Source organism: Apteryx mantelli, chromosome 34 (genome assembly GCF_036417845.1).
Source record: "Apteryx mantelli isolate bAptMan1 chromosome 34, bAptMan1.hap1, whole genome shotgun sequence".
Taxonomy (NCBI): domain Eukaryota; kingdom Metazoa; phylum Chordata; class Aves; order Apterygiformes; family Apterygidae; genus Apteryx; species Apteryx mantelli.
Window position 1 is genome coordinate 741,276 of NC_090011.1, and position 14,797 is coordinate 756,072.

The window sequence follows — 14,797 nt, forward strand, 5'->3', positions numbered from 1 at the left end:
AGCAGCTCTGCGGAGAAGGACCTGGGAGTGCTGGTGGACACCAAGTTAAGCTTGAGGCAGCAATGTGCCCTTGTAGCCAAGAAAGCCAATGGTATGCTGGGGTGCATCAGGAAGACTGTTGCCAGCAGGTCAAGGGAGGTGATTGTGTCCCTCTCCTCAGCCCTGGTGAGGCCACATCTGGAGTACTGTGTCCAGTTCTGGGTTCCCCAGTACAAGAGGGATGTGGCACTACAGGAGCAAGTCCAGCAAAGGGCTACAAAGATGATTAGGGAACTGGAGCATCTCTCTTATGAGGAAAGACTGAGAGAGCTTGGCCTGTTCAGCCTGGAGAAGAGAAGACTGGGGGGGGGGGGGGGGAATCTTATCAATGTGTACAAATATCTAAAGGGAGGGTGTCAAGAGGACAGGGCCAGACTCTTTTCAGTGGTGCCCAGTGACAGAACGCAAGGCAACAGGCACAAACTGAAACACAGACAGTTCCATCTGAACATGAGGAAATATTTTTCACTGTGAGGGTGACAGAGCGCTGGCACAGGCTGCCCAGAGAGGTTGTAGAGTCTCCTTCTCCGGAGATATTCAAAACCTGCCTGGATGCGATCCTGTGCAATGTGCTCTAGGTGACCCTGCTTGATCAGGGGGGTTGGACTAGATGATCTCCAGAGGTCCCTTCCAACCTCAACCATTCTGTGATTCTGTGAAACTCAGGTGAGTTCCCAGCTCCCTCTTGTGGGGTAGTACTGTCTTTGCAGGGAGAATTTTGTCAGTAAGAGTTTATTCTATTTGACTTTTCTTTTCATTCATTAAAACCCCTCCTCTGCAGTGTATGTACATGCCATTGTGGGGATTTTTTGGTGCATAGAAACGGTCTCATGGGGATACAATAGTTCCTGAGGGGGAAGGCTTTTGTGCAAAATGTAAAAATACTCAACACTGATTTATACTTGAACAGTGAATATTGCAGTTTAGGGGAGGACACTTCTTTTTTTCTGCATCTTCAAACAGCAAAGCAAAGGAGGACACAGATACCAGATTTCAAGTAGGAAATTCTACTGGGTTTCACATTTTTCTCTCTCCTCCAACACATCCACTGGCAAGCTTACATTGTCACCTAGGAAAACCCACTATCCTCTTTGTCTTTCTCACCCTGTTTTTTTCCTTCCCTAAAGTATAGTTCTGGACAGGAGACAATCCACACGCACAGGCATCCCTCCCCACCGCTTTGTCCTGAGGTCTTCTAAACCTGTCCCTCCACAAGCACTTTGGACGACAGCTGAGACCATCAGGGAAGTGCTAGAGTGATGAAACAAGGCTTTTTATGTAGCACAGTCATTAAGCATCATTCGTCTTTCCACAAATGATTTTATTTTTAAATTAACTAATTTATTGGACAGCCCTACTAATTTCTTGGGGATATTTTTACACAGTATTATAGAAGGCTTCCACAGTCTGAATTTTTCTAAGGGCTGTTTGCTCTTCATTTACCTACTGCAGAGTATTTGGCCATAAAAAGCATAAATCCACAGCCCTGCCTTCTTTTTTTTCCCCACTCGCTGAGAAAACTAATGATTGTACTATTGCATTCCCCTGTTAATAAGTAACTTGAGGAACTAAAAGCGTCAGTTTTATTGCCAGCAAAGTAGTGGCTGGCAGGGTCCAAAGGTACCACCAGCCTTCTGAGCATCGTCAATTGATGTGAGCACCTGCATGTGGATTTCTTCACCGTGCAGCTGCATTTGTAGAAATCCAGGGTGGTGCTGCTGAACTGCAGGTTTGTGTTTTTCTTTGCCAGAACAGTAATTTGTCTGGTTGCGCCGGAAGAGAAGAGATCAAAATGCTTTCTTAGTCCTCTGTTCCCTTTGCTTTCTGCCGGGTAGCCTGGGGTCTTTGCATTGTGTTGTGTTTTTGTGTTGATTGGCAGATGTTTTGGGTGTTGTCCTGAAAAATCTCTAGAGACCTCTGCAATTTTGTCTTTGGGAGCTGCTGAACCCTCAGTTTTGTTTATGTTTCCGTATGGTGAGTGGTTTCTTGGGAGGGAAAGAAAACCTCCAAGCATACCAAGATATCTCTAGGCATCTCAGGATCTGTCCTGAAGCCACCCTCACTACAAGGCTTGACTTCAGGGTGGAGTATGGTGAGAATACCAGTGATTTGGTGGAGGGAAATTCATGCTTTTCCTTGAGATGTGGATGTACACACACTTTGGAAAGCTCCATTGTGCATTGGTAGCATATAACAGACAAGGAGCCCTTATTCCAGTCCATCTTCCATTTTGTCTTCTTTCTTTGATATAAGGTTTTGCTTTCATTTCATTTGCCTGTCCTTCTCTTTGCCTATGCTTGCAGCTGTTGTGCTCAGTGTGCAGCACCCTTCTTCCTGCTCAGGGTGTTTGCTGCCGTCTTTTCAATGTCAGCCCTGAAGCAAGTGCAGTCACAATAGAATATCTGGCAGGAACTTGAAGCATTGCTGTTTGTTTTCAAATACTGCTTTTTGCAATATTTTGTGCTTTTTTTCTTTTCTATTTCCTTGAATCCCAAACAACTCGGTGCTTGTAGTTCTGCAGTGAGAATGAGTGAGTTCTTGTGATTCTTGTAGTGAGATCAGAATCTCAGATCTGAAAAAAAAGCAAAAAGGAACAATTCCTCTATTTATCTTAGTAGCAGAGGAAGGCCTGAAAATGATGTGTAAAGGCTCAGAAAAAGAGGAAATTAATAAAGCCAACCAAAACCATGCTTCTCAAAATCTCACATTCTTAATGGATTTAGGAATGGACTATATTGTGTCTCAAAAAGATATAAAAAGTGGGATATATCCTGTATATAGCATTAGTCAGATAAATGTTAGGCATCTAACATAAGTTAGTTTTCTGGTCTCTCTTTGCAGTCTGTGGAGAAATATAGCCACCTCCGGATCATATTTCTCCTGTGAAAATGATCTTGCTGCATGCTGGGAAACTATTACTTTTCCCAGATATTATGACCAGAGAAAACTTTGAAAATCCTTAGAGAAACTTGGATGAGCCATAACAAATAAGAAAATAGTGTCTGTGGTGGGGAGGAGAGAAGCAATCTGGAAATGTGGTGCCCTTCAAAGCAGAGTTTAGTGAATAGTATCTTTTGCTAGGTCAAAGTCAAAGGAAGATACTTTATTTTCATCAAAATTATCAAGGTTCTTTTTTTTAACTTAAAAAAGTTAATGCAAAGTGAACCATTCCTGTCTGACTAAATATATATAGTTATATTTGTTATATTTATACATAGCTTTATATGTATATAAAGAAACAGAGAGAGAGTGTTTGGGTCACAGAAATCTTTGAAATTTATGTTTTAAAAATCCTGGATATTTTTACTTAGATAATTTCATTAAAAATATCTGAGAAAAAGTGTTTTTAGTATTTCAAAGTGAAGCATTTAATTTAGAAAATACCAAAATATTTTTATTTTAACAATTAATTTTTTAACTACCCTTTTTAAGGGATAAATATTGAACTCCATGCTTTGAGATGGACTCTCAAAATAAGACAAGATGCTGTTTTCGGAAGTAGAATGGCTTGAAAGATATTGACTTCAGTTTCAAGTTTTAATTTCAAGAGCAGCTATAGGAAGGAAGGCAGGAAACACAATTTGAGGCTACATTTTTCATCTGAGATAAGCCTCCATGTATGCACAAAAATATACTACAAGAGTTTTTTCGGTGTCTATATTGTACTTGTTTCACCTTTCCACTTACAGCAGAACCTATGTTCACGGTTTTTGAATCCATAGCATCTTTGTCATTCACTCCAGGGATCCATCCCAAGTCCTGTTATTGGTACAGCTAAGAAGACACATGCCTTCACAGCTCAGGAATTGCTCACTTTATATCAGTCTGACTAGTATCACAGTTCATAGCGTGGCTTATAGGATTAGTGTTGGAGCATTACCATACAGCCAATAAGAGCAGTTACTGGACTACTCTGGCCACTCTGTCACTCCTCAAATTCATCTGGTGCAGCTGAGCATGTGGGTAGTGACCAGGGAACAAGATCTTGGAGTGAACTTGGGAGTGAACTAAGCTGACTGTGAAGACCCACGCATAATTTATTCTGCATTCAAACAGATTTTCTCCTCCACATAGGCATGGGGTTTTCTGTGCAGTTGACAGCAGTCATCTTCATCTTGGTGTTGGTATTTACGCACCATCCCACTACAGGTAATTTTGCTATTTAATAGATTAATTTCACTCTGTAATAAATTCATTTCTAAGACTATGAATATATTTTAATTGATACCTCCCTATGACCTCTAACTTCTTCTCAATTAAAGGTACAGGTCCAGACTTAGACAATTAATTTATATTGATTTCAGTGAATACAGATTCATGTTCTGGGATTTACTGTACTCAACTGTAGGTATTAAAACTGGTCATCTGAGTCCTAGCTGTTTATCTAAGATACCTGTACAGTTAATTGAAAAAGACAAGCATTTCCAGAGCGTAATGCACCTCATTTATCTTAGATTTCTATCTTAAGAGGGAATGAAACACTCTCTAGGGAATCCCATTTGTCCCTTTTGTCCCTGTTTTGTTTTTTTTTTTTTCCCCCAGAAGGAGATGTTTGCCTTAAATGAGATACTTTTAGATGGCTCAGATTTGGTGTGACGATTATACCCTAGATGATCTGGTATATTGAATGCAGGAAAGGGAGGTTAAAGATAATTCTGACTCGGAGATTCATGGCAGTGCTAGACTCCAGTCACTTGAAAATAAGAGTGGCTTTTAATGACATGTATTTCAAATGCATCTGTGAGCTTTTCTTCATCCTCAGATTTGCCATATACAGACTGACTGCTGCTCCTGACTAGAGCTGTGGGAAGACTTGCTAATGTCATAGAATGAAAGTTGCAGCTTCCATGGGAAAACAATGACAGGACATCATAATTGCAAAACTTCTTGCACACTTCTTCCTCTTAGCCTTTAAAACCACTAAGTGCACTGAGCACAGCTCACCTATACATCTCTCACTTCTGTAGGTCGTGGCCAAAATCCACTGATTGTCTTGGATGATTATGAGGACAATGGTATCAGACTCAAATGCTCCTCTGAGAGGTTGTTTTCTGAAGTTCAGATGTTGTGGACAGACAGTAAAGGAGAAAATTTCACTGGAACACCACTCAACACTGGCACTGGCAGTGATTATGCCAGCAGCTCCCTCCTTCTAAAACCAGGATCTGGAAATTCTATGTCCTGCAAAATAATTGATAAATGGCTGAAAACATCAACAGAGTCTTCAATTGTCATTGCAGGTCAGTATGATTCAGTGTATTATGTGAAGCTCCTACTGTAAATTGGCCGTTGTTGACAAAGGGGTGCAACAGATTACCAGTTTCTTTTGCAAAATGCTAATCTCAGTGATTATTGCTCTGTACTTCCCAGTAAAATGAAAATGTGCTTGTGACAAACAGCTGTACATTTATCCAGCGCGGGTAATAATAACAACTATATCTTTAGCTTTGTTAACAACTTTCATTTGAGCATGAGCATACAGCTTTGGAGGACATTTAGATCTCATCAAGATTTGTATTTGTGCTGTTGTTTTGGAAAGATGGGAAGCAGAGCAATGAAAGTTTCTTGCTCTGCATCCTGAAATGCTCAAGGCTGTTTCCAGTCTTGTACTGAGGTTGCACCTTGTTGAAATTGGCCACCTGCTTATTGAAACTGGACATCAAAGATGCACAGAGATACTAATCACCACCACTCTCCCCAGTGTCTGCAGAAACTGTTGTTTCTTACTCACATGAATCTGAGGACATGTCCAAACTTGATATTGCAAGGAAACTTATAACCGGTCATGTGAAATACTTTGCAGATGTTTTCTTTCCTGCCACCTCCCCTTGGCTGGCTGCTTTTGTCGTGATCCTGCTCTTGAGCATATCACTGGTTATTGCTGCAGTGTATAAACTCAGAAGTAAGTTCCACTCTTAATGCTACAGTAGTGAATGCTTAACACAGTCTGGCTGAAAGATAAGATCAGTATGTCCAGAATTATTTGGGGAAGATACAGGGTTATGAAAAATCATCCCTGTGATTCTTCCCTGTCTTTTTTCTTTATTTTGTTTACCATACATTTTAATTTTTAAGCATCTCCTTACTACTTCAGTATCTTGGGGTATAAACCTGTACAATATGAATTGAGGTGAAATTATTGTTGCAACTTAACCTCATTATTGAAATAAACTAACTCTAGCAAGTAACTGAAACATGTGGATGTATCCAAATATATCCACTGGCTTCATTTATTTCTTTGCAAGTCCTTTTTTTGCTTTATACGCTAGTTTCTAATTAACACAATTCTATGACACAAATCATTTCTGCCAAATGAGCATACTAAGTCTGAATTTTCTCTGCTTTCAACGTCAATAGATCGAGTCATTAAATTCTGTGTTATTTCTCATGATTTTAATGGTAAATATAAGTATATATAAACCAAGGTGTTTTGAAAATAAATTGTCCTTTACCAAACATGACCCATGACCAAAATGAAGCATGGAAAGTTTCATTCAAAAACCTACGACAAGCAAGAAAGCAAGCAAAATAACTTCTTTTCTTTCTCCCTTCCCTCCCTTCCCTCCTTCCTCCCTCTTTCTCTCTCTGTCTCAGAGAACAATAAGATAACTGCTCGTGCAGGTAAGTCATAATAAATACCATATTTCATCATTTTGAAAGATAATGTGCAGCAGTAGTGTTAGTCCATTGCATTGTATAAACCATGGGGCTGATTAGTTGCATTCCTGAAGTCATTTAATGACATGGCTGATTTGTACTTTGGTTCATCCTACTGACCTTTAGGCTCCAGGTAAGGTGCCTCTCTGGGAGGGAAATCGCTGTATGCACAGTCAGCACGGAGGAAGTCTGGTCTGCTGGAGATTCCTCTCTCTGTTGAGAAATGAGGAAATTCTTGTGCCTTGCTTAAATTAGGCTCTTCTGGCTCTATATGTTGAAAGAGGTGGCAAAAAGCCTTTGTTATGGGACACTTGTCTAATGACTACAGAAGAAATATAAAGAGATTAATCCCCCTGAGCTAAAGGTACCTCTTGTAAACTTCTTCTGGAGAAACTGAAAGTTTTCTGCTTGCAAAATACCACATGCTTTGTGGTTATTTTGTGTTTTTTAAATGAAAGCCTGCATGTTTTTGGTGAATATTGAAATCAGTTGCTGACCTTCACTGTGCTAATACCCTGCTCTTCAGAACTGAGATTTGTGATTCACTGTGAGATTTTTTTTTAGGACTTTTAACACATGTAAGAGGTGTAGAATAAAGCTAATGGATGGCATTTTATGCTATCTAATGGGTGGCATTTTAAGCAGAGACACTCTAAAGGAAAGAAAATACTCCTTTGCCATACTCTATGGAGTAAGCTGCTACCCAGGAAATAACTCAGAAATTTGTGTACAAATGAAAATGCTTTTGGGATAAAATTTTAAGTATCTGGGAACAAATCTGTTGATTCACATTAGAATATGCTCTCAGTCATGCCTAAAACACTTGTCATCCATTTTGCAAAATTTTGTCAGCTGTCAGACAAAGATTCACTATTACGTGTGAAATAAAACTCAGGATGTAATAAATCATCCACAAAGTATGACTTTAGCTGTCACCCCCTGAATTGCTGTGAATTTGAAACTGCGGAGAAAACAAAGCTAGGTGTCACAATGTGTTTTGTGTTTGATTTCTAATTTTTTTTTCAAATGTTACAAGAAACTGGCTTAATTTAAAGAAACAAGATTATTTTTTTGATTGGGACAATGCCTGTACTGAACTTGTTTAAACTGAATCTATAAGAATAGCTTACTTTTGAAATCTATTTCCTTTGCATTCAAATAAAACCATTAATTTTCCACGCACTATACAACTTTGGTTTTGAGATCATTGTCTGTTAAATTTGGAACCAGGAAAGTGTTGACCATCTGTAGAAATACACTTCATGCAAAAATTAAGAACAATATAAATCCTGGAAAAATATATACATGTATATAAGCACCTTGTGGTGGTTTAATCATTTCTGTATAGTCTTTAAAACTGAATGTTAGTGCTTTAAGAATTATCTTTAGGATTATAACATATTTCCATCTGTTCACAGAAAATGCAAAACGTGATATTGAAAAAGGTAAGTAAAGCAGCTTTTTCCAGTAAGTTCTATCAATAAATCTTTCTGATCCTTTAGAAATGGATGAAAGCTGAACTCAGGAAATATCAGCGGTTACTTTGTTTTTGAAGAAAAAAATTATTGAAATACTTTTTATGCTGGCCATTTAAAGAAAATAAATGCCTACTGCAAAGGAGAAGACTAATTCTATAAATAAGTTTGATATATGACTGGCATTTTCTGCTCAGTATGTGAGCTTGAAAATTGTTCAGTCAGTTAATTCGAGTAAACTAACGTGTTCTTAATTTGGGATCATGCTCCATGCTGAATTTCAAATGAATAGTAATAAAAGAATAAAACTCTTGATTCTTACAAAAAAAAAATAGTCTTTTGATCTCCTTATAAAGACTTAAGAGCCTCGTCACTGGTTAGGACTGCATTGGGCAAACAGAGCAAGAAGACTGCTTTTACTTTAAAGAGCAAGCATGTTGTGCATGCAAAGAATGACAGAGATGTAGTAAAGGCAGTCAACTGTTCTGAAACTTTTCAAATAGTCCTTAAGGTACCTTGGAGAAACATCAGTTATACCTGCTATAAAGCCATGTTTAAGATAAATAGATAATAGGTTTGAACAGATAATAACAGATAATAAATTTGAGATGTCTTGATTGAAATAAAAAGCGAACATTTTTTAAATTACAGATTAAAAAGGAATTGCTATTTTACTATATAAACATAATTTCTTTCAGAAATAGCAGAGCTCAACAATCAGCTGGGTAAGACCATATTTTCACTCATCTTTGTTACATCGGTTTTGAGTATCCTTTGGTTAGAAGAAGTCTTTGTAAGTCCAGAAATTACAGTATCACAACAGAGGGCCCATACTGGAAAGGTCCTTCTATTCTGAGGCTAGCAGTTTCAATTACATTGAAGAAAATAATTCCAGGTATCATTAATGTCATCTAGTTTTAGCCAGTGGAAGTTTCATGTCTAGTCTTAGTTAATCATCTAGACTTCCTCCAAACTAAACAGAGGAAGATAGATATCTCCAATTTTTCTGTTTTGAAGTCCTGCTTGTGTGCCTAACCTTAAATTTTATTCTGAGCTTAATGTTAATCCTAATTTCCCTATATGAGCATGTTTCTTTAACACTGAAATTCTCAGTCATGTTTTGCTGGTTTTGGTCTTGAAAATGTAGCATTTTCCACTGTTTCTGTTTTCTATTGCTTTATTTTTCAGCTGAGGAGCAAAACAAGTCACAGAAGGGTAAAGTGCCATATCTTTACTACTATGCATTTTGTACTACATAGCATTCTTTAAGTCTTACCCTAAAAGATGCTTAGTAGGTGACCACTCTAAGAAAATAATAGTGTTTTATGCAATATTGAATACTTGAGTTAGAAAAAGCTCTCAGAATTTTGTGAAGATTATCTCCCCTATTCCAACAGAAAAAGTAATTGAAAAGTTGTATTATATGTATATGGGACATATATATGTATATAAACAGAGAGAGAGAGAGGGAGAGAGAGAGAAAGTGATTTTTCCTCTGCTAGAATTTAAGTGGAGCATGTTATTTATTGCATCTCAGAATGAAGTAACTGCTAAAGCAGCTGATCACAGAATTAAGAAGAAAATGTAAAAGAGAGAATACCAGGACAATTACTGATGAAATATTTACAAGTGTTGGCTTTTACTAGTTTTCCTGAGGAAAATGGCAGGGAAAAAGCAGGGAAGGATGAAGAAGTGTCTCTTCTACCTCCAGGGGCTTTGTGCCCAAAAAAGCGTGAAACTACCAGCCAAAGAACAGTGACAGGAAGAGTTCTCAAAAATAACTGGGAGCAGCTGTGTCCCCTAGTGAAGCTAAGAGCTGTAAAAAGGATAATGGTTATCTGTGACTAGGTAAGGAAAGAAAAAGAGAGGAAGTTATCTGCATCCAAACAGATTATAGCATTGAAAAAGTATCAATTACTGCTGTGAATGGGTTGGGAATAAACCCTCTTCTATGTCCAGAAAGAACTGGACAAATTATAGAGAGGGAGGTTAAGATAAACCCTAGGTAAAAATCTGTCAGATGTCAAAGTTACTGTAAATAGTTTCTTTGGTGGAATGTAAAGTCTCTATTACAGCAAAGGTTTAAGGATGTATTAAACATTAAAACATAAACATTAAACATATATTAAGACTTCTTCTAGAAGTGGATTAGGTAGCTAGTTTTTGAAGAATAATGGTTTTGAGGTACTTAGTTACTTAAGTCTAGGTAGTTGACATTGAGAAAGATGGCCTAAATGAAATCCTTAGAGCTCTAAAACTCCTGTTTTCCTTAGTTTCATGATTTTTTGTCTAAAAGATATTATCAGTAAAAACATTGCTGTAAATTGTGAGTTTAAATGGGAAATAAAGTAGCATTAGACAATAATTCCGTGTGTGTATTAGACCTTCATGGATATACATCTACACAGCACTTAAATAAATGGGGGGGAACATGATGAAATTATTGTGCCCTTACAACAGTCAAGGTTTGTTTTTCTGGAATTGCACCTAGAAATCAGGGCAATGACTGGACACCTTGTTTGCTGAATGTCAGTAGTTTGGTGTGGAGATTACTGAATTAAGGTTTTACTACTTGGTGGGATGAATCTGGATGATAAGGTCTTCACCTTTTACTGTATTGTTGCTTCTGTTAATCTGAAATATCATTTGAACTAGAAACATTGTCTTTTTATTGTGTATGAGAGGCAAACATCATCTTAAGCTTTGCGAAATTGAGAGAAGTTTTATTATCCTTCTCTTGCGATGCTCCCTGAACTCTACATACCCTCGGGAACTGTTTGTTCTAAATCACTTCCTGACTGTTTCTGCTATTTTCATTTGTTTGTTCATTTTTTTCATTTCTTCAAATCAGGAGTAATTTGTCCGATATGTTATTTAATGCAAGGGTAAACTTATATAATGCATGTCTATATTTCTTTATAGATAAATATGAAAAAGTTTTTTAGATAAAGATGATAAAATGAATTCTGTGTTGCATAATGACTGTAGCATAATTCATCTTCTTTGGTCATCCTAACTTTTCACGGGCAATTTCATTCTATTTCTCTGTAGAAACTGAGGATGTGGACAATAAACTTGGTAAGAAAATTAATTTAAACTTGAAGATCCTTAAAAATCCTTTAAATTATTTGTGATCGGAACTAACATTTTGGAACTGAACTGTGCCACCATTTGGAGACTGCTGCAGCCCTTCACTCTTTCTCATTCTTACACTTCATTCTTGCTAAAATAGAGTTTATCTATCTGACTCAATCTCAGTGTCCAGAATAGCTGTTGCCATAGTAAGGAACATCATTTCTATCCTTTAAAGGTTCAATTTTTGCTGTAGATGGCTGGAAAGCAAATTTTCCTTCCTATTAACAGCTTTGTATTGTTGAAAACAAGAAAAGTTTTTTGTTTTTTTTTTTGTTTTTTTTGGATAGGCATTTTGACTCTTGGCTATATAAAGCTGTTCTTCATCTGACTGGAAGCATGGCTATGTCTCCTGTATATCCCTAGGTGCAATTCATCTCATCTGACTAGTAATCTGAATGCTGGGCATCAAGGCTAAGCCAGTATTCTTGGCTCCTTCATTAAGAGATGAAGGCATCCAGGAGTAGTTTCAGACAGGTGATTGAAACATTGAGAAGAATCACCTTTTGATGTGCCAGTCTCTTTCTCCTGACTATCTAGGGAGCCCAGGTGACCAGCCTGGATTTATATAACCACTAGCCCTCCAATGCTAAGCTAGGTGTATCTTTTCCTGAGTCCTTAGGCCAGGTCACACTTAAATAATGTAGTTTTGGAAATACTCACATTAGCACAGATCTCCTACAAATGAGTCTTGCCATGCATGGGGATAATATGACTTTCTTTCCATTTCAGAAAAAGCCAGGAATGAACTGGGTAAGTTGAAAACTCAAAACTGATTTCATCAAATCTGCACCCTTGTAACACAATATGGTACCAAAATATGATATAGTAACTACTGTTTCAAATAATCATTAATTTATTTTCTTGCAGAATTCAGGAAAGCTCGTAGCAAGGCAGGTAAGCCAAGTCTTGCTTGCCATTAACTTCATGTTCTTTCTTTCCCAGAAACAATTTGTGTTAAACCATTTCTGACAATCCATATTCTGAAATGAGGAAAAAAATCTATCTGACACACAGAAAAAGATCAACCCTGATGGGGTTTGACTTCAGAGATGAAAAGGAATTGTTGCTAAAGCCTTGGTGTATGTGGAAATATTATTTACACCTGAGAGAAAACTTCTAGAAGAGTAAAGAGAATGTTAAGGTCTGGTTTTGCTGATATTTCTCCATAGAAAAGTAAATATGTATCTAGGTATGAGTGGGACAGGACCTCCAACTGCTATTTTGGATTTAGGCCTGAGGTTTTGGGGAAGTTAGGTGGGTCTAGCCCCCACCGGGGTCTATCACTTGTGTTATGAAAAACTTACAGGCTATCAGAATTGAAGCAAATTTTAAGCCACTTAGATGCCTCCTGGTTGAAACAGATTTTCTTAGACATCTCCCATCTGTACAGTTCTCTGTGTTGTGAGCTGGGGTGAATCACTTGTTAAAATGACTTCAGAAGATGCAGCTTTGTGTTTTATTCAAAAAAATGCTTGCTAGATGGGTCTGATCAGAGGGTGCGGATTCTCTCAGTCTGAGTAAAGATTATTTCATAAAGTCACTGTGGAACCAGAGAAAAACCATACCCTGCCTAATGGCAACTAATTGAGAGTGTTATAGCTTCAGAACTTTCTCCTTCCTTGTTGTGGCTTGAAATTATTTTCCCTACTGATATTTTGTCCCACAGAGTAACACTACATGTTCCTATTTCATTTTTTATTTTACAGTTTCTCTCCTTTATGCACTTCCTTTGAGATTATTGTTATTTTCTTGAGAATCAGAAATGACTTGGTGCTTTGTGTGTTTTTTTTTCCTTTTTTTTCTTTTTTCTTTTCTTTCTAAAGTTAATATCACCCTGGATGAGAAGCACAAAGATCCAAACCTCATCATAAATGAGAAAAATAGAGTCAAGTCTTCCAGTCTGAAAGAGGTCACATCTAAATTGATTGTAGTAGCTACTGAAGGGTTTTCAGATGAAAACCATTACTGGGAAGTGGAGGTGGGGGACAAATTGGAGTGGGAGCTGGGGGTGGTAAGTGAGGAGATTAGGAATACACTGAAGAGTGGCAAGTTGAAGTCATCTGCAGAGGGGATCTTCAGTCTGCATTTTTCCGAGGGCAAATACAGTCTAACTACTGGGAAGGATGTAAGAAATCCAGAGCACTGCACTGTGGTTGGTGTTTCCCTGGATCAGGAAGAGAGAGTGCTTTCATTCTATAATGTTGAGGAAAAGTGCCTTCTTGGGTCTATCTCTCTTGATTTTTCTGGGAAGCTGTACCCATTCTTCAGTCCAGGCCTTGATGGCAAATGGTTGGGGATACGTTCTGTCAGCATTCCAAACCCATTACCCTCTCTATGAAGCTCTTCCACAGAACCAAGAAGAGAATAATATATTGATAACAAATCACAGAGGACACAAAAGGAGAGAGGAAGAAAAAAAAATATTTTCAGCCTTCTTTAAAACCATGCGTGAGAAAGAAATACTCTCTAAAGTACCTCCAAAGTCTTCATCTCCTGCTGAAAATTAATTTTGTAAAAATCCAGATCTATAATATGTTGCAATTTTCTTGCATTTTACCTGGACAAAAGAAGCATGAATTTATTTCAGTGTTTGTTGTATTTGCTGTGTATTCACTTTGCTCAATAAATCCATAGATCTGATTTACTATGAAGAATATTAATGCCAACTGCAAATTTTATACAAATTCAAAAACTATTCATAGAAATCAAATTGTGAACTATGAAATTCAAGTCTTCTTTTTGGAAGTCTGGTTGTGAGTTATATTCAGGCATTCTGGGGTGAAATGCAGATTGCTTACTGGATGTGATAAAACTCTCTCCTTTAAAGCAGTACCTCCTAAGTAAATGCTTATATTTAAACATCAGTTAAGATAGCTTGACTTAAGGAATGGGAGTCAACAGCTAGATTTTCCTGTCCATATTTAAAAGCCTAATTTAATCTGAGCTGCCCTAGGAAAATGTGATATATCTGCATATTGCTGACAGATAAGGTAGGATTTATGGGAGTCTCACACCCTCCTGGAGTAGCTGCTGAAGACACAGGAAGATGTGATGTGGCACCTCAAATGGTAATAGATGTCTCTCTTCAGGCAAGTGAATGACATCCCTTTCTCTACTGACTCTAAAGGCAGCTTCCAAAACTCTTGCTTGCATGTAGACATAGAATTAGGTGTCTTAATCTTCAAGCTGAATATCACCTGTAACATAAGGTGAGCCAATACTAAAAATGAAGTCAGCTGAATACCACCATTTCAGCAGAGTTTACAGCTCTCATGAATAAAAATTGGTTGAACAACTGGAATGAGAGTCGAGGAACAGAGTCAGTGTCATGAGATGTGTCCAGTTCAAACCATGCAGCTCAATTACTCAAAGCAACCAGTGGCTTGAAAAATGACCAACTCAGAAATGGGACAGATTCATTAAAGCAAAGGGAGAACACCATCCTAGGCATGTATTATTATCCTCTAACCTGCCTCTGAGGAATGTAATGC

General features: G+C 37.7%; 1 protein-coding gene across 1 annotated transcript; it reads left to right on the top strand.

Annotated features, from left to right (window-relative positions):
• Positions 1-1,660: 1,660 nt before the first annotated feature.
• Positions 1,661-13,887, top strand: LOC106482042 (butyrophilin subfamily 3 member A3-like). Its single transcript, XM_067314261.1, has 13 exons — positions 1,661-1,768; positions 4,114-4,188; positions 5,007-5,279; positions 5,843-5,941; positions 6,634-6,660; positions 7,261-7,274; positions 8,045-8,141; positions 8,870-8,896; positions 9,360-9,386; positions 11,223-11,249; positions 12,036-12,056; positions 12,174-12,200; positions 13,130-13,887. Exons 2-13 carry the CDS (start codon positions 4,116-4,118, stop codon positions 13,642-13,644), a joined length of 1,227 nt encoding a protein of 408 aa, XP_067170362.1. The 5' UTR covers positions 1,661-1,768; positions 4,114-4,115; the 3' UTR covers positions 13,645-13,887.
• The last annotated feature ends 910 nt before the right edge of the window (positions 13,888-14,797 follow it).

Coding starts and splice junctions, on each gene's coding strand:
- LOC106482042 (XM_067314261.1), top strand. CDS start 4,116: ATGGGGTTTTCTGTGCAGTTGACAGCAGTCATCTTCATCTTGGTGTTG. Junction 8,897..9,359: donor AGAGCTCAACAATCAGCTGG/GTAAGACCATAT, acceptor TTTATTTTTCAG/CTGAGGAGCAAAACAAGTCA. Junction 12,057..12,173: donor AAAAGCCAGGAATGAACTGG/GTAAGTTGAAAA, acceptor ATTTTCTTGCAG/AATTCAGGAAAGCTCGTAGC.